We start from the raw sequence: 24194 nt of genomic DNA on the forward strand, positions 1-24194 counted from the left end.
TTTCAGTTTTGTTATTCTTGCTTTGCTAATTCCCTCTATATCAGATTTAGATGGGCATATTAGTCTTACCAATGGGTTATCCGGGAAGCTTTCCTTATGGTCCTTTAGGTTTATTGAGTGTCCTATGTGTATATGGTCTAGTCCTATCCTGTATACTCAATTTCTTAACTATTTCAAGTCCCGTCTTTTTTATACTATTTAATTTATTATATGATGTGTGATTGTATTTGCTATGTAATTGCTTTGTTATAAGTTTGGTGTATGTATTAATATGGGATATTACAAATTATATTGTAATCATCCCATTAATACAGATTATGGTCACAAAAACATGTGATTTGTGGAAATGCATGTAGTGATGCATTAAAATATTTATAAATTCCATACTTGAATTATTATTATTATTATTATTTATGGATGGTGGGCAAAATTAGTGACCAAGGCAAAATGAGTAATTTCTAATTTCTTGTTTTCTTTCTCCAACCTGTTTGAAATCATTACATTGCAAGTATTGCATCATTGTTTTGTTGCATCCTCATCATCATCATCATTATTATTATTATTATTAAAGTGGCAAGCTAGTAGAATCGTTAGCACACCGGGCAAAATACTTAATGGCATTTTGTCCCTCTTTAAGTTCTGAGTTCAAATTCCGCTTAGGTCGACTTTGATTTTCATCCTTTCGGGGTTGACAAAAGAAGTAACAGTTGAGTACTGGAGTCAATATAATCGACTTATTCCCTCCCAGAAATTGCTGGCCTTGTGCCACAATTTGTAGAAAAATCATTATTATCATTATTATTCATTTTTTTCATGTACACGTACGTGTGTATTTATCATTATTTTTATGTATTTTATTCAATTTTAGAAAATCAAAGCATGTCTGTCAATTATGGAGTGTTTTGAACTTATTTGTGCATGACTTTTAGCCCACTCTATACATATTTCTTTATTTGTACATCTTAGACTCACAGCTGTCTCTGATATGCATTATAGATGCATTCATAATTCTGTTTACGCAATTGCTTGATCGAAAAAATTGAAAGACCCAATCAAATACTCTTATCATCAGAATGTGTGGACTCTGAAAATGATAATATTTGTTAAGGTCATTCATTTTTTTCAGTCACTCTATCTACCGACTGAGAAAATGGAACTATGAATGCATCTATAATGCATATCAGAAACAGCTGTAACTCTAAGAGGCATAAATAAATACGTAAAACCTATCAATTATGCCTTTTCTTGTATTTTACTCTGTGAAAAATACCGTATTAACTGGGGAATGCAATGATGGATTTACAAAGGCAACAAGTGATGAAATTTAACTACAGATCTTGCTTTGGGATAACTTGGTGTTTGTTACTAATCTGAAAACCTTTTGTTTGCCTGGTGTATTTGTATTAACAGAGAATTTGAGAAGTATTTTGTCAGGACTGATAATCCTTTATAAATAACTCATTATTCTGATATATATACTCATAACCATCTTTTTCATCACATCATCATCATCATTATCATCATCATTATTACCATCGTCATCATTATCATCATCATCATTGCTCTGGGCTGACTGAAGTCTTGTGAGTGGACTTGGTAGACAGAAACTGAAAGAAATCCATTGTGTGTGTACATACATACACACTCTAAAATGTGACACAAGAGGACAATAAAGGAACATATAGAAAACTGGAGAAACACATGATGGATATAGGAGTGTAAACAAACATCACCATCATACAGTTGGTGATGTTCATTTGCAATCTTCCCTGAAAACATGTGGTCATCATAGTCCATATAATCAAAGAACTGAGAGGAGTGTTACCTTATTTGGAAGTCAGTCAGTGTTTGTGACAGGAAAAGCATCTAGTTTAACAAATTTTATCTGACACTTACAAGAGTAGAATAAAAGTATGTCAACTACCATGTAAGCTAAATTCTTGATTTTCTGAAATTGTCTCCCTTTAGAGAGAAGAGTAAACAAATGCTTTGTGGAAATTGCAATCAACTCCAAATTAGATGATTAGATAATTTCAAATATCAAAAATTTCTCCAAAACTGACATGCTATTAAGTAAAAGGCAGCTGGAAACAAGAGTAGTGGATAATGGACATATGTCTGCGTCTAAATAGTTGTCGTTAGCTCAGCAGTTTTCCTACATTGAATTCAGAGGATGTGCTACTTAGACAAAGATATAAATTTTGTAGCTTTAGTAACGACATAGAAATTAAGTTGAAATATCAAAAAAGTTCCCATCAGATTGCAGCCCATGGTTGCATGTGCAGTGACCTTCAGGAGCAGTGTGCTGAGTCACATCGCTGTGTTTACTTTGCAAGCTGGAAATTTGTGTTTCTGTGATCACGTGTATGCTGTAGACTGCGATTTTATCATGGACAGGAAGTTGGAACAAAGAGCTAATGTAAAATTTTGTGTTGAACTTGGGAAGTCTGCTACAGAGACATTGAGCATGCTTCAGCAATAAGACAATGGATTGTACGCAATGTTTTGAGTGGCACGGGTGCTTCAAAAGCAAAAGAACGTCTCTGTAAAGAAAATCCATCAGCTTCTGTATGAGAATCGTTTGAGGACAATCAATGACATTGCTGATGTTGGTCTGTTGTATGGATTCTTGCAGGCAATCGTAATGTCTGACTTGAACATGTGGCGTTTCTCTGACAAGTTTGTCCCCGCCTGCTGACCGCTGAGCAAAAAGAACATCGCGTCGAATAAGAACCCCCATCAATGTGCTGCTGATGTCCTTCATGTCAAGGATTATCACTAGTGATGAAACTTGGGCCTACGGGAGTGACATTGAGATGAATCAACAGTTGTCACAATGAAACAGCCCTTCATTTGTTTGACTAAGCCACAGCTCAATCAAGAGCTTGCTCATCGCTTTTTCTGACATCCATGGTATTGTGCTGTACATCTTTTTACTCAGATATCACCAATTACAACAAAAATGTCTAAATAAATACAATGTGAGATGGAAATGAACTGGTAAACGACAATTTATTCTCCGTTATAAAACACAATGACTGTCATATATGAATTAACATAACGCAATATGTTACAACAAGGATGTATGAGAACTTTGTGGTTTGGCTGGACTGTTGACGGTGTGTAGATATAATTGATGTACTATTGGTGGTGTAGAGGCAGGCATTTGGTCTGTGGTTTTCATACAGCATGGATGTAGACAGACATCTGGTGGTGATGATGAGAGCGGAGACTGGCTGGTGTCAGGACATCATCGTTGGAGATGTGACACATGTGTGGTCAGTGGCACGTGCCAAAGACCTTGGACAGTCAAAAACTGTCCTTATAGGGAATAGAAGGCTACCAGAGCTGGTGAAAATTTTTCTGCCTAGAGAACATGTGATCCATTTTAGTGCATCTGATTAGTTGACTGTGTAAATAGGTGCCATCTACTCGTAATACCAGAGGGCGCACACTCTCCTACCCTGATGTAATCTCCAGGGATACAGGCATCCAGCAACAGAACCTCCGTAATGCCATGATGGACCGTGAAGTCTGGCGTAGCATGGTAAATTCCATTGTCTCGACCACGGTCGAACAATGATGATGATGATGATTAGGGGACAATTTGCGCCTAAAAATTAACCAATCAGAGCAATGGCTACAACCTGATCTTCATAACTAAGTGTTCTCTTCAACGTCCAAACAACAACAATAAATCAAAGGAAGAGAGAATAATTTGCTTTCTCTAATTTTGTCAATCCGTTCTGTTACAGGCCTCTCTAGAGTATGGAGGAGGACAACACCCTGTCACTCAAAGTGAACAAAGAGGATAGTCTCCTCTTGGCTAGTGCCTCCATCAATGGTGATGGCCATAATAACTCGCAGCAGCGGCACCAACATCATCACCACTTCCAATGATGCCAACATCAGCAGCACCAGCACTAACAGCGCCAGTTCCAGCAACAGCAGTGGCAACAATGCCAACACCAATAGACACACCACTACCAACACCCAACCATGGAGATACATCAGTAGTTCTGGGAACTCATTCAAACAACATCTCTCCAACCATAGATCCTCCTTCAGGATGGGAGAAGTGATTGTCCCATCATTAGCCAGCCATGCATGGCAGCAGATAGAGGACGGGTTTCTACACACAATATCATGGAGAATCCTAGAAAATCCGGGCCCCTACATTAACGGGATCAATCACTGTAAATTATGCATAGCAGAACTGGTGAGGATCCTAAAGGACTTCCTTGACCCAGGGAACATCCTGAACACCAGAACGGAGGTCTTCAGTCTGTGCTTACATTGGAACCTACAGGATAGCAGGGTCACTGGTGATCGATAGCCAAAGAGAAGACAATCCTCTTTATTGACAGAGTCCTTTCCTCCTCCATACACTAGAGAGACCTTTAGCTAACAGATTTCGGGGTCTGATGATACACCATAAAGTGGATGGGAAACCTAAGGTAATCCCATAAACTTTCTAATTATCTAACTTTAATATATACTGCTTTATAACTTAGAGTGTGCTTCTTTTTTCGGATTTATGTTTACGGTCGATCCATATCTATTATATAAAATCCATTCTGTCTGTCTGTGTGTGTGTGTCTTCTAAGATCTTGGGCATCCTCCATCCAATTGCGCTCAAATTTGATATGTAGATACTGATGGTATCAGGGCATGTATAAGTCTTGAAAAAATTACAAAAATCAATTCCAGATGAGAATGTGATCGATAAAGCCGTGGAAATGTGCATTTGTATGCACAAGTACATCAGCCATTGTGATGAATACTACGCGTACGCAAGAAAAATGCATGTGCAGTTTGTGCAAAAAAAGCTGACTAGCTTGAAATAATGCCACAAAATGCAGTATATTTAAGAGACCAAAAAAGTAAGATGCAAAAGAGATATTTTCTTCAAACTTGGCATGAAGGAAGGAAAGACTATTTGGTTTCTCAAGAAGTTTTTTTTGCCTTAACTCCGTTTAACAAAACCAAAACTTTTATTGAAATAAAGGCATGCTTAATTATTTTTAATTTTTTAATGCTTTTTATTCAGCAGATATGATTCAGCAGCATCCATTGGAGGGGGGGGTGCGTTTTGCTTGTATATACTCTTTTACTTGTTTCAGTCATTTGACTGCGGCCATGCTTGAGCACCACCTTTAGTCGAGCAAATCGACCCCATGACTTATTCCTTGTAAGCCTAGTACTTATTCTATCGGTATCTATTGCCAAACCGCTAAGTTACGGGGATGTAAACACACCAGCATCGGTTGTCAAGTGATGTGGGTGGTGGGGGCAAACACAGTCACACAAACATATATATATACATATATACGACAAGCTTCTTTCAATTTCCGTCTACCAAATCCACTCACAAGGCTTTGGTCAGCCCAAGGCTATAGTAGAAGACACTTGCCCAAGGTGCCACACAGTGGGAATGAACCCGGAACCGTGTGGTTAGTAAGCAAGCTACTTACCACACAGCCACTCCTGCGCCTACACACACATATATATATATATATATATATATTATTATTATTATTATTATTATTATTATTAGAGAATAAAACGAATGAGTTATACCTGGTAGCTTACTGGTAAAGCATGGTCACCTTCACAGTGTTCGTTCATTAACCATATATATATAAAATGTAACCTTATGTGGATTGTTGGCAATTTTTTCCTCTGTCTCCTGTTTCCGATGAAGAGCTTTGCTCAAAACGTAAAAAGTACCTTTCTTTCCTTCCCTGAGCATTTGCTAATACTTTGCATGTACCACGTCCTCGCATTGTTAGTTTTTCTTGTGTTTGTTATTTATTTTTGGGGGATTTACTAAATATATATACATATATATGAAGCTAGCATGCTCTGTGCTGCATGCGTAATGTCAGTGTGCACACACTACAGAGTGTAAATGATTTAAGAGGGAAATTGGGTGCAAGAGCCATCAAAATGTTGTGTGCAAGAGAGAAGACTGTGCTGGTTTGGTAATGTGATTCACATGGATGAGGACAGCTACATAAAGAAATGCTGAGCTCTGATTATGGAGGGAGCCCACGGAAGGGGTAGACCCAGGGAGACATGGGATGAAGTGCTGATAAAGTATCTTTGGATGCTGGGCCTCACTGAGGAAATGATTAGTGACCAGCAGTTGTGGTGATTTGTTGTAACTTGAGCAGAAGTGCCAAGCTCAGTAAAATTTCTGTCTTCCATACATACACACTTGTCCTTTACAGGTGCAGGCGGCATTTAAAATGCATTTGTACTGGTGCTGCATAAATGCACCCATGCCAGCAACACGTAAAAAGCACTCAGCACACTCTGTAAAGTGGCTGGCATTGGGAAGGGCATCCAACCATGCCACAACAGACAATTGGAGTCAGGACAATTTCTCTGCTGGTCAACTCCATGTCAAACTGAAAAATAGATGTTAAATGTTGATGATGATAGAGAAAGAGAGGAGGGAGAGAGAGAGGGGGGATAACTGGAAGTACAGAAAGGATTGTTTGATGGAAAATAAAGTGGGAAGGAATGATATTTAGAAGAAGGAACGTTGACAGAAAGCGCTCCCAAGAAGCAGGTGGCACAAAAAAGGATGAAATATATGGAATTCTGTTTCATTTAACTCTAGCTGTTAAATAGTGCCTTAGCTAGAAGTGTAATGGAGGGTTGAGTGTTAGGAAAATGTGCTGTAAGGAAGGCATAACAAGAACAGATTGGGTACAAAGGCGGTGTATAATTTTCATGACATAAAATTGATATAATCACAGATCAACAAGTGAGTCATAGATTAGACTAATCTGAAACAAGATCAAGTTTTGACAAACATCACCACCTCATGAAGATGAGGTTGAATTTAGTTTATAAATACATAGCTTTTCATTCAAAAAATGCCACATGGTGATTAGAAAATATTTACAGAAGAAAGCTCTTAGTTTATGAAAATGTTCTTTGCTACCTTCAGGTCATATAATGTAGGAAATTGCCAAAATTATCTGATGTGGGAAAACTGCCAATGTTTCCTGTTACAATCATATCATATGATGTGGAAAGCTCCTAAATTCATCTCACAGGTTTTAGTGTGTAGAAAAAGGAGTCGACTCTAAATACAATTTAACATCAAGTTTATTATTCAAATTTAGATGGGGTTTAAGTAAATCTATAAATATCTAACAAGGTACCTTGTCGTTTACTCCAACACATCTTATAATGCTGAAAACAGATTGTACTGTGCATTATGTACATGAAGAGGAAAATATATTTACTTCCATTTGGTGTATAAAATACATACAATTGTTATATTGTATAATACCCCCCCACACACACGTACATACATGTTGAGCCTCATCGAGGTGATGACAAGTGACTGAGACTGTTGGCCATTTGCTGTGCTTGAGAGGACATGTCAAGTTTTGTGAAATCATAATCATGGCCAATACCGGTGGTAAAAGGCATTCATGCCAGTGATACATAAAAGGTACCCGTGCTGGTAACATATTAAAGGCACCCATGCTGGTGACATGCTAAAGGCATTTGTGCCAGTGACACATTAAAGGCCTGTGCTGGTGATATGTTAGAGGCACTAGTGTCAGTAGTGACATGTTAAAGGCACCCAGTACACTCTGGGGAGTGGTTGGCATTAGGAAGGGCATCCCACTGTAGAAACCAAGCCAAAACAGACTGGAGCCTGGTGCAACTCTCTGGCTTACTAGTTCCAGTCAAACCGTCAAACCCATGCCAGCATGGAAAACGGATGCTAAATGATGATGATAATGATAACATATATAAAGGGTCTTGCAGATAAATTGAGACAATTTTTATGATGCAAAAAACTTTAGAAATACTAAAATAATGGCAGTAGACAAATATAATTTTAATGTAACATTTATTACAACAAAAACATTTATCACTCAATATGGCTGCTCTCTTGGGCAATTACAGCCTTCACACAAGAACGAAATTTTTTTTACAGCTGCCACAACCTCCGCCTTTTTAATTTTGCATGCATGATGCAGATCTTCAAATTGTTGACACTCGAGTGTGGTGAAGCAATGGCCCTTGCTTGATGTACACCCCATAAAATATCATCGAGACGGTTGAGATCTGGGCTATTACTGTACCAGATGTTGGCCCTCACAAAAAGTGGCACCTTCTCACCAAGGAAGGCCTGTGTTGCTTTTGACCCATGGCATGATGTAGAATCCTGGATAAGCACCACATTGTCAAGCCCAAACTTCTGCCCCATCCAAAGTAACAGAGAGTTCTGCAGGATGTCTAGATACTCCTTTGTACCGATCGTCAAGCCAAACTCAATGATGTGTGGATCCATGAAACTTTCATCACTTGCCATGGCTCCAAATACCATCACAGAAGCAGGATCCTTAGTCTCAAACACAGGGGGGGGGGATGTCAGAAGGGTTGTATGCTATCACTCAAGAATTTCTGTGATTCACCTTAGTACTCACAGTAAACTTCTTGTCCACAAACACAAGGAGTTTTTCCTGCACCTTGATGCTTGGGTATCTCACAGTTCTGATTGCTTTGGCCTTTGCTGTTAGGAGGTGACAGTGTCGTTGAACATAGCTGGTCATGTCAAGGTTCCTGTTCACAGCTCTAGGACATTGTGGAAAGGGACACATTATGTTTCTTTGCAAGAGTTGTCATGAATTTGGATGCGTTGGTTTCAGTCAAGCATTTGAGGTCAGTGAGAAATTCTGGATTGCCCTTGAAAACACTTCGAGTTTTGTGTTCTTTTCTATCAATCTTTTCCAGTTCTTTAAATTGTTTATACATACGATAAACTTGCTTTTGGAAGTTTCATCAACTTAGCAAATTTTATTGGCAGTGTGCCCAGTGCACACCAAAACAACAATGGCAGAATGATTCTGTTGTTCCATGACCTGCTGTCAAATCAGTTTGCTATTTACCTGTAAAATAAGACGAGGATTAGATTTTCAAGCAAAGCAAGGTTGTGTCAAAAAATAAATTGTTAAACCCACTAAGTCAATTGCCTAAAATTGGCCTCATTTTATCTGCAAGACCCTGTATATATATATATATATATATATGTACAAGACACCTGTGACCCATTGTTTTATTTCTTGGGTTGGAAATATCTGGTTGCTATTTCTTGCATACTCTGCTACTACGTAACAGGTATTTTGGGTCCTTTAATGCAAGTAGCTGTTACATGATAGCAGGGTAAGCTAGAAATAGCAGCCAAATATTAGGAGGGGAGATACATTGAATCCACTCGTAAAAGCTATTTCACACTGAGGTTAAGAACGTGTCTTTTACAAAATATCTATTGTGTTTTTAAAGTCATTTTCACTTTAGAATATCTTGTAAATATGCCAAAAAAATTTTTGTAATGGTATTCACTTGAAAATGATTTTAAAAAACATTAAAATATTGTCTGCTTAATGAAACCTAAAATATAAATACTTACTGTACAAACAGCTTTCATTTTTGAAACCACATTCACTTAAAAATATTTGTAAATGCTTAAAATAACAAAAGTGAAAATAGAAATAGTAAAAAAAAAAAAATGTTTTTTCATTGTCAACTCACTGTCTAATAGAAAGATAAGAGTTTCTTCTTTTTCAGGATGAAGATTATTTTCAGAACATTTTCCTATTATGCACTGTTTTGGGTATTTATACCCTGAAAATCTCTAATATATTGGAAACTACTTTACCAATTTACATGAGACTTGTTTCATTCGATTCGTATTAACATTTAAGAGTAAACTTAATTCATGGTATTTTCCCATTATGTGCCAGTTTCGCTGAGTAACATTACAAGCAAGCAAGATTGAAACTGACTTTTAATGCATTATATAAACGTATATATTTATATTATTATGGTGTTCGGAAAGTAATTGCATTTTACAAGAAAGTATATAGTTGTAGTGCACCTGAGCACTGTACACAATGTTTATTATTATTATATTATAAAAACAGATATAAACTACTTTTATCTGAATAGTTTTACTCAAGAATGTAATCACCATCGTTTTCAACAATTGCAGCCCAACAGAAAAGTAACTTTTTTTTATGCCACGCTCATAGAAACCTATTCCTTTTCCAGAAAAAATGTTTGAAAGACTGTTTTCAACTTCCTCCCTGTTTCTGAATTTTTTGCCTCTTATAAAATGTTTTAGTGATCAGAACAGATGGAATTCCATAGGTGCTAAGTCAGGTGAATATAGAGGATATGGAAGAGTTTCCCATCCTAACAATCTTATTTTTTCTTAGGTTTGTTTTGAAGAATGTGGCCATGTATTGTCATGCTGGAGAATAACATCTTTTCTGTTTAACAAAGTTGGCTTCTTTGGATGTAATTTTTCATTCACATGATCAAGTTATTGGCAATGGTCCTTCCATGTTCCAGTAGCTTGTAATGGATGATGCCCTTCATATTCCTCCAAACATAGAGCAAGGATTTTTGTGGGTGGAGTTCTGTTTTTTTGTGTTGGCATTGGCCTCTTATTACATGATAACCAGGATAACCAGTCTTTTTCGTTTTCTGCTGTGATTTTTCATCACCTGCAACAATGCGCTTCAGAAATGATATCTTGTTATTCTTAGTTAGAAGACTGCTGCAGATGGTGGAATGTTGTGTTCAGTTCTCAAGCATAAGCTCATATGGAACCCTAGTTCCCTCTTTGCATGTCTTCCCAGTATACTTGAGATGTTTGTGGATACTTGAAAATGACACATTAAATTTTTGTGCCAAAAATGGTGCTTTGACGTGGGTCCGATACAATAATCTCATTCAGAGTGGATCGTCTTCCAGAGCAATGCTTGTCAGATGTGTCATAATTGTCATCTTTAAACCTTTCAAACCACAGCTGACATGTAGGAGCTTCACTGCATCCATATACACTTCACAAATGTTTTTCATTGCTTCTGTAGCAGTACTTTTCTTTCAAAACTCATATAGTAAGCAATGGCAAATAAATTGTTTTTATGAAACAATATATTCGCCATTATTTACTATGTATACTTCTATGAGGTTAATTACCGAAATAACTAAGAATGACACTGCTGGATAGAAGAGACGATACACTATTTCTAGACAGTTCCTATCCATTTGACCATGGCTCTGATGTGATTGGTTGATTAACATTTTATAGTGGTGAAAAAACGCAATTACTTTCCAAACACCCTAATATATATATATATATGGTTTCGCATCCACAAACAGCTTACTCCGTGATGTCTTATCAGACTCTAAAGCCGAAGACAAACGTAACTCGTCACCTCTGGAAGTAGGAATTTGTAACATCAGTAAGTCACCAAAAAATAAATTGTCCGGGGTCAGTGAGGACAGGTTATCTTCCTTAGACCAATTCTTGTGGGCTAAAAGAAGGGGAACAGGGAATTTTTTCCTTGGGCCACTTTCAAATCGTAAGGACCCTTCTGAGTATAATTGGAGAATGTGGTATCACATGCTTGCAGCAGGTAGCATTTGAAATGGATGCAAAGACTGTAAATTTCCTGTGTTCAGTGATCCAGATTTCAGGGATTCTGAGTATTTTTGCTCACTTGGCTATACAAAGTTTGCAGCGTTCACGGGGCTAAGCCCTTCGTGGATGCGAAACCATTGGTCACTCTATGACCGAACATAGACTAAGCTACTTATAAATACATTACTGTTCTTTGCATTAGAGTGTGCTTCTTTTTCGGATATATGATACATTGATGATATATATATATATATATATATATATATATATGTATGAATATATACAAGGGTTGGACAAAATAATGGAAACACCTTAATATTTCAAACAAATTTATTTTAATATGAGGTAGTACCACCTTTGGCAGTAATTACAGCTTGAATTCTACAAAGTATGGACTCATATAAAGTTTGAATTGTTTCCAAAGGAAATTTTGTCCATTCTTCAGCTAAAACAGTCTCCAGTTCTTGTACTGATGATGGTGGAGGATATCAATTCCTTACATTTTCTAAAATGCACCATAAATATTCAATAATATTGAGATCTGGGGTCTGTGGTGGCCAGATAAGATGTTCAACTTCACTAGAATGTTCCTTGTGCCATTCAGTAACAACTTTAGCTGTGGGAATTTATGCATTATCATCCTGAAAGATTGCATTTCCCTCCAGAAACAGTTCTGCAACCATAGGGTGAATTTGATCAGATAAAATGCTTAGTCTTGACTATCAATTCTGCCATAAAGGGAAACCATTGGGCCTGCGGATTTCCAGGATATAGCCACCCCCCGCCCAGATCCTCCTTCAAGTTTAACAGTTGGAAGAAGACAGCCTGGGTCAAATGCTTCTTTTGGCTCTCTCCACATGTATACTTGGCCGGTGGTTGGAAATAAGGTAAAGGATGACTTGCTTGAGAAAATAACATTTTTTCACTGCTCTAGGGACCAATTCTGTTGGTTTTTACTTCATTCTAAACGCTTTGCAACATTTGTTTTAGAAAGTAGTGGTTTTCTGATTGCAGCCCTCCCATGAAATCTGGCTTTGTGCAAGCTCCCAGCGAACAGTTTTTGTGGAAACTGGATTCTCAAGATGGTCATTAACCCTTTCATTATCGTATTTCTGTTGAGATGCTCTGTGTTTCTTTCAATTACTTTAAATATAACAAAGAATTTAGTAAAATAACTTAGTTATCATTAAGCTAGTGTTAGGAACATAAATTGTGACTAAGGTTTGGTGGAAGATTTTAATTCAAAACTTATGCAAACAAGACATTTGTACTCAGAGCCAGAGGTGGTTTCAGCCGGGTAGGTATCAAAAGAGTTAAGCTCTGCAGTAATTTTGGGAACTGTACTTTTGTGATCCTTTCTAACAATTCATGTAAGAGTCCGATGGTCCCTATCTGAAAGTTTTGGCTTCCTTCTGGAGTTTTGTTTTGAGGAGGTTTTTCCCTCTTTCTCAAAGGCTGTCATTACTTTCGAGACAGTACTTCTTGACACACCAAACATTTTGGCTATTTTCATTACGCTAGCACCTGCCGTACGAGCACCAACAATTTGACCTCTTTGAAAGTCTGATAGATCCGTCATTTTATTGAATCTTAATTACCTTTTTCTGATGATATGAGAAGAAAGAGCAATTTTAGCAACACCCCCCCAAGAGATGGTGTTTTTGTACCAAGGGACATAACTCTTAATACTTACTTGGTTTGTTTTATCATCTTTTCACAGCAACCACAAATTGGATGTGTCTGTTCACCTCCAACAATAGAAAGCAGTTGTATTTTATTCTATAACTGCCATCTCTGAAGAGCGCAGATTACATAATTGGATTGTTACCTAACACTCCATTGAACCCCTAGTGCGATTTGTCAGATCAGCTATAATGGATATATAATACTGTACACTTCAATTAATATATATAAATATGGTTATTTTTTCATGGTTTGAGTGTGTGTGTGTTTGTTTTTCTGTCTTTCAACACAGCAACAATGCAAAAGACTTTTCCTTTGAATACTAGGAGAAAACGTAATTGAGAGAGAAATACAGTGAATGAGTGAGAGAGAGAGTGTGTGTGTGCGAAAGATAGGTAGTGTTGTCACCATAAAAACTAACAAGTTTTGATTAAAAATGCAAGAATTTTAAGTACAAGTCTGTCAATACAACACAGACTTCAATAAAAAAGGTTATATATGTATGTATATATATATAGGGAGAATTCACAAAAAAAAAAAAAAGACAAAGACAGATGGTGTAGACAACAAACAGATGTATTAGTATAATGCTCGGGAAGTGAAAAAGTCTTTAATGTTTCGAGCCTACGCTCTTCCACAGAAAGGTACACAAAGAAGCAAGTAGAGAAAATAAAGAATGTGTAGTGGCTAGCGATCTATCATGGCGATATAGTTAATTTTTGGGTTACTTGCGTGTGAGCATGTGTTTCTGTGTTTTTCAACCTATAGATGAAGCTACACATACTTTAAAGAAGACTTTCAATTTGAACAATTTGTGAAGGCATGATTATCAAGTATTTTTACCGGCAGCGTAGTGACGGATAATGACCTAATACTCCATTAAAACCATGTGGAATTTTTTTTCTCCAGTACAGAGTTCTAGGGGAGGTAACTAAGAAATATAGTTAAAAGTGACTCTAAATTCTAAGTTTTGTAGCATCTACAAAACTTTTTTAAAACTTTGAAACACAGAAAATTAAATAAAAAGCAAAATAAAAGGAATAACAACAAAATTGTTTCATTATAAAAGCTATTTATTTTAAAAATACAATAAAATATTTATATTATAGCTTTTGTTACAGTATAATCCAGTAATAAAGGACACAAACTTGACATTTTTAATGCCACCAATAATGATAATTAAATGTTTAATTTTGTGTTGTAAAAATTTAGAATGTGTGTGTGTGTATATATATATATATATATATATATATATACACACACACACACACACAGGGCGTCCCAAAAGTCACTGATGGGTTTCAATTTTTAATAACTCCCTCAACTTTACAAATAAACGCATGGAATTTTGATACAATATAAAGGACATAAAGTCAAATTTTGCAATACCACTACATCACATATGAAAAATGATATTGCTTAAATGACAGCCATTTTCTGCTTAGCACACCTGTGATCTTTCCAAAACTTGCACCATAACACCCTCAAGAGTTTCAGACCCCACTTCTGTGATTTCTCTATTGATCTTCTCCTTCATTTACACCAGGGTCTCTGGTTTGTTGATGTAAACCCTCTCTTTCAGGTATCCCCACAAGACAAAATCTGGTCTTGTCAAGTCTGGGGAACATGAAAGCCAGTTGACATTGCCGTAGCAACTGCATTGTTTCTCTTGTGGTATGAGCAGTTGCCCCATCTTGCTGGAGCCGTGTGTGAGGTCTACTTTGAATAGCCTTCACGTTCCCCAGATTTGACTAGCCTGGATTTTTTCTTGTGGATTTACCTCAACAAACTGAGACCCTGGTGCAAATGAAGGAGAACATCAGTAAAGAAATCAGAGAAGTGGGGTCTGAAACTCTTGAGGGTGTTATGGTGCAAGTTTTCGAAAAAGCACGGGCATGCAAAGCCAAAAATGGCTTCTATTTAAGCAATGTTCTTTTTTATATGTGATGCAGCGGTGTTGTAAAATTTGACTTGTGCATATTAATTTCCATTATCTCCTTTATATTGTATGAAAATTTCATGCATTTATTTGTAAAGTTAAGTAACTTTTGGGACACCCTGAGTGTGTGTGTGTATATATATATATATATCGACAAAGAGCTCCGCTTGAAACGTCAAACCCTCCTTTTTCCCTCCTTTCCTGAGCGTCCAATAATACTTTATTTGTTCCACATCCTTGCGTTGTTGTCTTTTTGTTTTCTTGTTTGGATTAACTTTATATATATATATATATATTAGTGGCTGACTGTGTCTAAAAATATTGGTTGCCAGGAGACTAGGGAGCTCATCCACAACAACAATGCTACCATTTGATTTTTATAATGAATAAATAAAATTTTCAAAAAATACTTAAGAGGAAACAAAAAGGTGAAATTCAAACTTTTGCAAAAAAAAATATATATTTTTTAATAATTACAATGTACATGTACTGTACATATTACTGGCAGTATACAGTAATACCAATTGTAAATTCAGAATGAATTTTTAAATAAATGCTTTGGTGAATATATAATATACTGTTATTTTGAAACTGTTTAGCCAAACTGTAAATAAAGACCAATAAATCTATAAATCAATTTAGGCAGTTAAAAAATGAGGTACTTACATATTTGCATAGGCCTCGTCAGAGATTATAAAGTACATTAAAGATATAAATATATACATGAAACAAGATACACGTACAAATCAATAAATATATATATATATATATACAAAGCTGATAAACCAACTTAATTGTTTGTCCATTTTCTCATTTGTATTATAAATTAATGGTAAAATATTTCTTTACCTTCTCCCATTTAATACAAGAAGTAAGTTAATTTGCATGGCAATTAAAAACACTTGTGTATTAATAATTTGGGTATTATATCAACAGTATATTAGATAAGTATTATCCCTTAGTGGGTTAGATCCATAACCCATAACTTACTTGGTGTATATATATATATATATATATGTATGTATGTATGTATATTTTCTGAATATCTGTACACCACTTCTAACATTCTACACACCAACACACATATATATATATACTTTGGATCTTTTCGGTTTGAACGGCAGTTTTTTCTAGCCGTGTCATATGAAATTGTTACCCATAATTACGACCCTAGTATCGATCTATTGCATTTCAATCTGTTTTAGGGTTAGGGGTCGGGGGCAGGGTATCTTTTTTTCTTCAGAAATGTAAATAAACCCAATCTGTTTCTTAAACGAGGGACATATTCATACGGCACAGAATGTTTTGACCTCAATAGACGTCATTGATTGGTTGAAATTGCAGAAATTGAAGAAAAAAACACAACAAATATCTTACAAACCATAGAATTTTCTCAATAAAGCCAAGAGAAAAAGATGTTTTATAAACTCATTCTACAAGTATACAAAGTTTAAAAGTGTTTAGTTACGTGGAAATTATTTTAAAAAACTGCCGTTCAAAACTAAAAATCCCCAACTTCTTTTGTGTGTTTTAAATGGCTTAAAAACACCTTCCAAGCTGCAATATATATATATATATATATGTTTTCGTTTCACCACTCGATCTCAGATCAAATCACTTATATATATATATATATATATATGTTTTCGTTTCACCACTCGATCTCAGATCAAATCACTTATATATATATATATATATATATGTTTTCGTTTCACCACTCGATCTCAGATCAAATCACTTATATATATATATATATATATATATATATATATAAATATGTAAATATATAAATATGTATGTATGTATGTATGTATGTGTGTGTGCGTGTATTTTATAGGAGTAGGAAGATGGTGGAAAACGAGATTCTAGAATAAAAGAATAAGGGTATATAATTCGAACATAGAAGATCAGTTTTCCCAGAATGCATCAGTAACTCGTCCATTTTGTGTTGAGCCAATTTGAGTGCAGCTTTGGTGTTTCCGAGTCAAAGATGTATGGATTTGTATTGCCTCCACTTCATTTTAACTCCAGTGGATGGGGACCTACCGATATACCCAAGAAGTTTGACGAATTACCTTATCAACCATTCTCTAAGGGAGACAGATTAGGAAAGGTTTGTTACTTTCTGCTTTAAATTGTTGCCAATTAGTAACTGTTTTCGGTACCATTGTTCGCTAGTAGTACCACAACAGTCGATGTACTCTAACAGAACAACTAGTTCTAACATACTGGCTGTCAGTCGATACATACATAGAAATAATACACAGAATAAAAGTGAGAGAATTGAAAATAAGGGGGAACAAGAACGTAAAAATTGACATTTGTGAGGGGGGAATATGTTCAGAATACTTGTCTTTTAGGAATTGATGAAAAATAAAAAAAAAACTTCCTTTCCCATGAGGGATGGGAATTCGACGGACAACTATTTCCATAACTCCGACGATTTTCCCCTCGGAATTCCGCTTCAATATTCTTGTGTTAGAATAGATAGATACTTTAAACTGTAAAAAACTATTTGAAAACAGAATATTTCTATAAAACAGCCAATATGTTTCGGGCCTTAACAAATAGATCTATTATAAAACATTTCAGTCATAACTTTCCTGGTTCTATTTTTCAGGCAGTGTGTACCTGTAGTAGTTCTGCTATTATACTAAAATGTCTTACCGTCTGTTTGTACTTTCAGATTGGTAAATTAACTGGGAATTAGCCGTCCTTCTGTTCATACGTTACTTTCCAAAACTCTAACAGCTTTCCCTACGAAATAGAGTTGGAAATTATCGAGTGCGTCTTAAACCATAATTTCTTCAGATCTGTGTGTTTTAAGCACTGTTAGATGACGATACCACACACAAATGGAATGTGGTACAGCCTCCTCTTTTCCCATAATTTTTCAGTTTTGAGTTTTTCGCAAATGTCTTGGCAATCAACCGCACGCGGTAGACTTGTCGGATGTGACGTTTTCAAAAGCCATCCATGCCGGCATTTAATCCTGTACAAAACGGAAGTGACGACAGAATAGCTATAATTTTAATATTTCCCTACACATGGAACTTATCTTAACATCTGGCATATATATTTATCATCAACAACAAAACGTTAATTGAGTCAATTTAATTTTATGTTTATAAAATTAAATCAGTTTAATTAATCTTTATAGTCATGTATAGACAGTATATTAATCATGCCGGCTGTCTGGTTAAGAAGTTCGCTTCCCAGTCAAGGGGTTCACTTCTTTCACATGGTACCTTGGGCGGGTCTTTTACCTTTTACTGTAGCCTCTGTTCCACTACTTGTGAGTGAAATTCATAGAAACTGAAAAAAGCCCGTGGTGTGTGTGTTTGTATGTATGTATATATATATAAATATATATATATATATCATCATCATCATCATCATCATTTAACGTCCGCTTTCCATGCTAGCATGGGTTGGACGGTTCAACTGGCCAGATCAGACTGGGCCTGAAGCAGCCTTCTGGCTTCACAGACCCCAGTTGAACCGTCCAACCCATGCTAGCATGGAAAGCGGACGTTAAATGATGATGATGATATATATATATGTATATATATATATATATATGTATATATTTATATATTGTTCAGTTTAGTTATATAAAAAATAAAAATTAAGGGTGCGATGAATAGTAAAAGAAGCAAAGGGTATTCGGTGGCATAATGAGTCTCAAGAAAGTATTTTGAAATGCCGAATTTTTTTTTGTAAATTCGGAATTTCCGCAATCAAAAAGGTGGGTTTCCTACACAAGTTGGTACGCACTCGATTCTGTTTCCTTTTAACTTTAAAAAAAAATTAGTATTTTTTGGAGTTGCTGTGTGGTAAGTAGCTTCCTTACCAACCACATGGTTTCAGGTTCGTTCCCACTGCGTAGCACCTTGGGCAAGTGTATTCCACTATAGCCTCGGGCGGATCAAAGCCTTGTGAGTGGATTTCGTAGACGGAAACTGAAAGTAGCCCGTCGTATATATGTATGTGTGTCTGTGTTTGTCTCCCCAACATCGCTTGACAACCGATAGTGGTGTGCTTACGTCCATGTAACTTAGCGGTTCGGCAAAAGAGACCGATAGAATAAGTACTAGGCTTGTGTGTGTGTATGCTTGTTCCTCTGTGTGTGTGCCTGTCCTGGGGTCGATTTGCTCGACTAAAGGTGGTGTTCCTGCATGGCTGCAGTCAAATGGCTGAACAAATACAAAAAAAAAAAAAATAGGCAATCTTTCGATGGAAAGGTCTTCTAGAAACGAAAGATTGCCAAAAAATAAAGCACGCATGCACTATAGTCGAGTATATGCGGTAAATATGGTGGACTTCTTTCAGTTTGTGGCTACCATATCCACTCATGAGACATTGGTCAGCTTGGGGACTATAGTGTCACGCAATGGGACTGAATCTAGAACCGTGTGGTTGAGAAGCCAACTTACTTCACAACCATGTCTGAGCCTATATATAAAATATAGTCATGTATATGTATATATGTGCATGCATAATGTGTCTCTCCTTGTCTTGGTATTTGATAGCATATAAGATGCACTTTTTTCCCCAATTGTGTCTCAGAAAGTCACGCCATACCCTTATATGTGAAGTTGGTTCCCCCATAAATTTCAATGCACTAGAAACTTTATTTCTCTTAATATGTGTTGCTGAAATTGTAGTGCATCTAACATGCTGTCAAAATATACTGTTTTCCATTGATACAATAAAATATGGTTATCTCTCTCTGATTCTGTTCACTATTAATACTACATATGTTTAATATTCAATTGTTGTATGTTATGTCTATATATTTTAATTAGGTATCTGACTGGACTGGTGCCACTTATCAAGATAAAAGATATTTAGGTATGTTATTAATTATATATATATATATATATATACTCTTTTCTCTTTTACTTGTTTCAGTCATTTGACTGCGGCCATGTTGGAGCACCGTCTTTTAGTGAAGCAAATCGGCCCTGGGACTTATTCTTTGTAAGCCTAGTACTTATTCTATCGGGGTCTTTGGCCGAACTGCTAAGTTATGGGGATGTAAACACACCAGCATCAGTTGTTGCTCATTTTTGCTACAATCTTAAGCTTTAAATAAAATTATAATGATACGGTCTTAAACTAATTTTGTCAGTAAATTTGAAATGCTTATATTAATTTAGCTTTAGAATTCTTCATGTTGTATAAAAATAGTTATTGTCTGCATCATTCGAAAGAGAAATAAATTTTGCATAAGGTGTAAAAGATAAGAATAATTTGTATGGTGTTAGTAACAAAATATTTTGTAAGAAATAGAACTTTTATCATCGGTCTTAAATTTATTTTCACCAGTGTATGTGGTATAAGTCCTTTTATTTATTTAGCTTTTTATTTTTTTGAACACCCTTTATTCTTTGGAACTAAGTTGATGTCTATGACAGTGGATAAAGACCTTTTCATATCTAAATGAAAGAGAAATTAAAAACTTAATGGACCTGGTGTAAGCAGTTGACTAACAGAAAGTAAAATGGCTATGTTCACTGCAACAAAGGAACCTGAATTCAACATGCAATTTATTTCCAGTTGATGCCTCATATCTAAAAGTACCATTTTATATTGAAGACTATGGTCAGGTTCAATGAATTGGCTGATGACTGCATATAATTTCTTGTGTAGGATGAATATATGTTTATATACACATGATTAGCATGGAAATTTCTAGTATTTGAAATGTTTATGGTTCCATTTGCAATTACCTAATTTTCACCAATTGTTCTCAACAGGGATCTGTAAACCATTGTAATGTTAAAAAGTTCAGGATGAACCTAGAATCAGTTTCATGTTAATATTTGCAATAGAATTATGCTTACTTTTACTTTTTCTAATAAAATTAAAATTTTCCAACTTATGAACTATACTACCTAAGACAGAAAACACTAATTTTTCTATTTGAATTCAGTGTAATCTATGCCAGCATGGAAAAATGGATGTTAATTTAGTTCATCTCTTTGTTTTTGTTGTTTCTAATTTCTTGAACAGGAAAGTATAATTCAGCTTTTGGAACTGGTGGCAACCAATATTCCTACTTTCATGATGAAGATGAAAGCACATTTCAGTTGGTAGATGCTTCTAAAGGACAGAAACCAAACTACCAGAGAGGTCGGCGTGCATTCCAACAGGTTCGGTGGTACTTTGATATTTGTCAAATATTAGTGTAGAGTATTGGCTTTAATTCCCCTCTTCATAAATTTAAAACCTGGGATCAGTGAAGTTAATTAGAGGAGATATGTCCGTGGAACACATGAAAATTTTCCTTCTTACTATCTTCATTGATGAGGGTTGATGTATACTTTGCAGGTCAGTGTTTGTAGATAGGGTGTCTAGATGTGGAGAGGAACACCAGAAGTGTTTAGTGACATAGTGAAGCTGATAGAAGAGGCCATTTTAGTAGTAGTAATAGAAGAAACAGTTCTCTTTTCATATATTCTGTTATTCTTTTACTTGTTTCAGTCATTTGACTGTGGTCATGCTGGAGCACTGCCTTTAGTTGAACAAATTGACCCCAGGACTTAATCTTTGTAAGCCTAGTACTTAAAATTCTATCAGACTCTTTTGCCAAACCGCTAAGTTAAAGGGACATAAACACACCAACATGACTGTCAAGTGATGGTTGGGGGACAAACACATGCATATATATCTATATAAGGGCGTGGGTATTCTTCTTTCAGAGAAATGGATTGATAAGGTAATCAAGGAAGTCAGTCTGCAATAGAATATTTAAGATTAGATTAGTGCTACATCATGGGTTAGCAACCATTATATCGGCCTATGCCCCTCAGCCGGGGCTACCTGATGGACAGAAAGATCGATTTTATGACACCCTCTTGCTGACTACCTTGTTGACAAATGACAGGGACCTTCTCTTTGTGGCTGGTGACTTCAATGGACATGTTGGGCAACATGCAGGGGGCTTCTGTGGTGTACATGGAGGCCATGGTTTTGATTCCCACAACGAGGAAGGAACCAGGTTGCTGGAGTTCTGTGATGCAAATGATCTTATGGTTTGCAATACTAACTTCAGAAAACCTGCCAGTCATCTAGTCACCTACCGATTTGGCCAACATACTAGCCAAATTGACCACATCTTCACCAGAAAAAGGAAATAATGATGGCTGCTTTAAATGCCAAAACCTTCCCAGGCGAAGAATGTACCCCACAACATAGACTAATAGTTAGCGACTTCAGTTTCGGGGCTGAATGGACGCCCAGAAGATGACCAGCATGGAGGAGAAAGGTCTGGAAGCTTAAAGATCCAGCAAATGGACAGAGATTTAGAGACCTATTACTCAAAGCTTTTGACAAAATATAGGAGGATATAGCATCACATGATGCGGAAGACAACTGGAGGTTCCTACGGGACAACCTGTTGAGGGCCACTGACCAGATCTGTGGATGGTGCAAATGCCCCTCTCCACCCAAGGTAATGTGGTGGTGGAACAATGTTGTTGACAGGGCCATTAACGAAAAGAAACAGGCTTGGAAGGACTGGAAGAATGGTGGTAGCAGGGAATTGTGTCAGACTATCAGAAGGGAAGCTAGGAGACAGGTTTATTTAGCCAGAGGGGAAGCAGATAAGATGTTCTGCACCATGAGGACCAAAGGCTTGAGGTATTTCGTGTTGCAAGACAGTGTGTGAGAGAGAAATGTGTCCGCATGGATGATGGTTCACTTGCATTAAACGAAGCTGCAAAGAGACAGGTTTGGAGACACCACTATGAAAGGTTGCTAAATAAAGAGAATGAATGGGAAAAAGAGAGTCTGCTGAATGTTGATCCAACAGAGGGACCAGCTATCTGAATTGACAGTACCTTGGTAGATGAACAATTAAGGGTATGAAGACAGGGAAAGCCCCTGGCCCATTGGGAATAACTGCAGAGATGATCAAAATAATCTGGTGGTGTTGGCTATAGCCTAGACACTCGTATAGTCAACCAGGTGATACATGAAGGAGTCATACCCAATGACTGGTGTAGCAGCATAATAGTCAACTGCTACAAAGGTAAAGGTGACACCCTAGATACAAATAATTACAGAGGTATCAAGCTGTTGGATCAGGTAATGAAGGTTACAGAGAGGGTCATAGCCCAACTAATTAGAGAGAGAGTTAGTTTAGATGAGATGCAGTTTGGGTTCGTGCCAGGGAAAAGCACCACTGATGCTATGATCCTGGTAAGGTAGCTGCAGGAGAAATACCTAGCCAAAGATAAGCCCCTGTACCTGGCTTTTGTTGACATGGAGAAAGCCTTCGACAGGGTCCCCCGATCCCTTATCTGGTGGTCAATGAGGAAACTAGGGATAGATGAATGGTTAGTGAGAGCTGCGTGAGCCATGTACAGGGACGCTGTAAGTAAGGTGAGGGTTGGCAATGAGTACAGTGAAGAATTCTGGGTAGGGGTCCACCAGCGATCAGTCCTCAGCCCCCCTCTTACTCATCATAGTCCTCTAAGCAATAACAAAGAAATTCAAGACAGGACGCCCCTGGGACCTCCTTTATGCTGATGACCTTGCTCTAATTGCTAAGTCACTATCGGAACTAGAGGAAAAGTTTCAGGTGTGGAAACAAGGATTAGAATCGAAGGGTGTTAGTCAACCTAGCTAAAACCAAAGTCATGATAAGTAGGAAGGCAGACAAATCACAAATCCCTTCGGGTAGATGGCCCTGCTCTACCTGTAGAAAAAGTGTAGGTAGAAACTCCATAAGATGTACCCAGTGTAAGCTATGAACACATAAGAGGTGCAGCAATATCAAAGGAAGGCTAACTGGGAAGATAGTTTTTGTATGTGGTAAATGCTCAGGGGCAATAGATGTGCAGAGAACAGCTTCTGTCACATTCCAAGGAGAAAAACTAGTAGTAGTTGATAGCTTCTGTTACCTGGGTGACCAAGTCAGTAGCAGAGGTGGATGCTCTGAAATTGTAGCTGCTTTAATAATAACCTGGGCAAAGTTCAGAGAGTTCCTACCTCTGCTGGTGACAAAGGGCCTCTCGCTCAGAGTAAAAGAATGTATGACACATGTACGAACAGCCATGCTACATGGCTGTGACTGCTGAGGACATGCATAAGCTT

At 36.8% G+C, this 24194-nt stretch overlaps 1 protein-coding gene and 1 long non-coding RNA gene across 2 annotated transcripts in view; one reads left to right on the forward strand and one right to left on the reverse strand.

Moving 5' to 3' along the window:
- Window positions 1–471: 471 nt before the first annotated feature.
- LOC118764514 lies at window positions 472–15183 on the reverse strand. The gene is made up of 3 exons (XR_005000325.1): window positions 14793–15183; window positions 2540–2541; window positions 472–484 (listed from the first exon to the last, which is right to left on the reverse strand). It is a non-coding gene; the product is annotated as an uncharacterized LOC118764514 (long non-coding RNA).
- Window positions 15184–17002: 1819 nt separating this feature from the next.
- Window positions 17003–24194, forward strand: part of LOC115215121 (eukaryotic translation initiation factor 3 subunit D) — a 33822-nt gene continuing 26630 nt past the window's right edge. Inside the window, exons 1-3 of the mRNA XM_029784295.2 lie at window positions 17003–17202; window positions 19898–19943; window positions 21108–21247. Of these exons, the coding sequence (XP_029640155.1) occupies window positions 17080–17202; window positions 19898–19943; window positions 21108–21247 (309 nt within the window). The 5' untranslated portion in view covers window positions 17003–17079. The remainder of the gene's footprint in view (window positions 17203–19897; window positions 19944–21107; window positions 21248–24194) is intronic.

The sequence above is a fragment of the Octopus sinensis genome, linkage group LG8 (assembly GCF_006345805.1).
Source record: "Octopus sinensis linkage group LG8, ASM634580v1, whole genome shotgun sequence".
NCBI classification, from domain to species: Eukaryota; Metazoa; Mollusca; class Cephalopoda; order Octopoda; family Octopodidae; genus Octopus; species Octopus sinensis.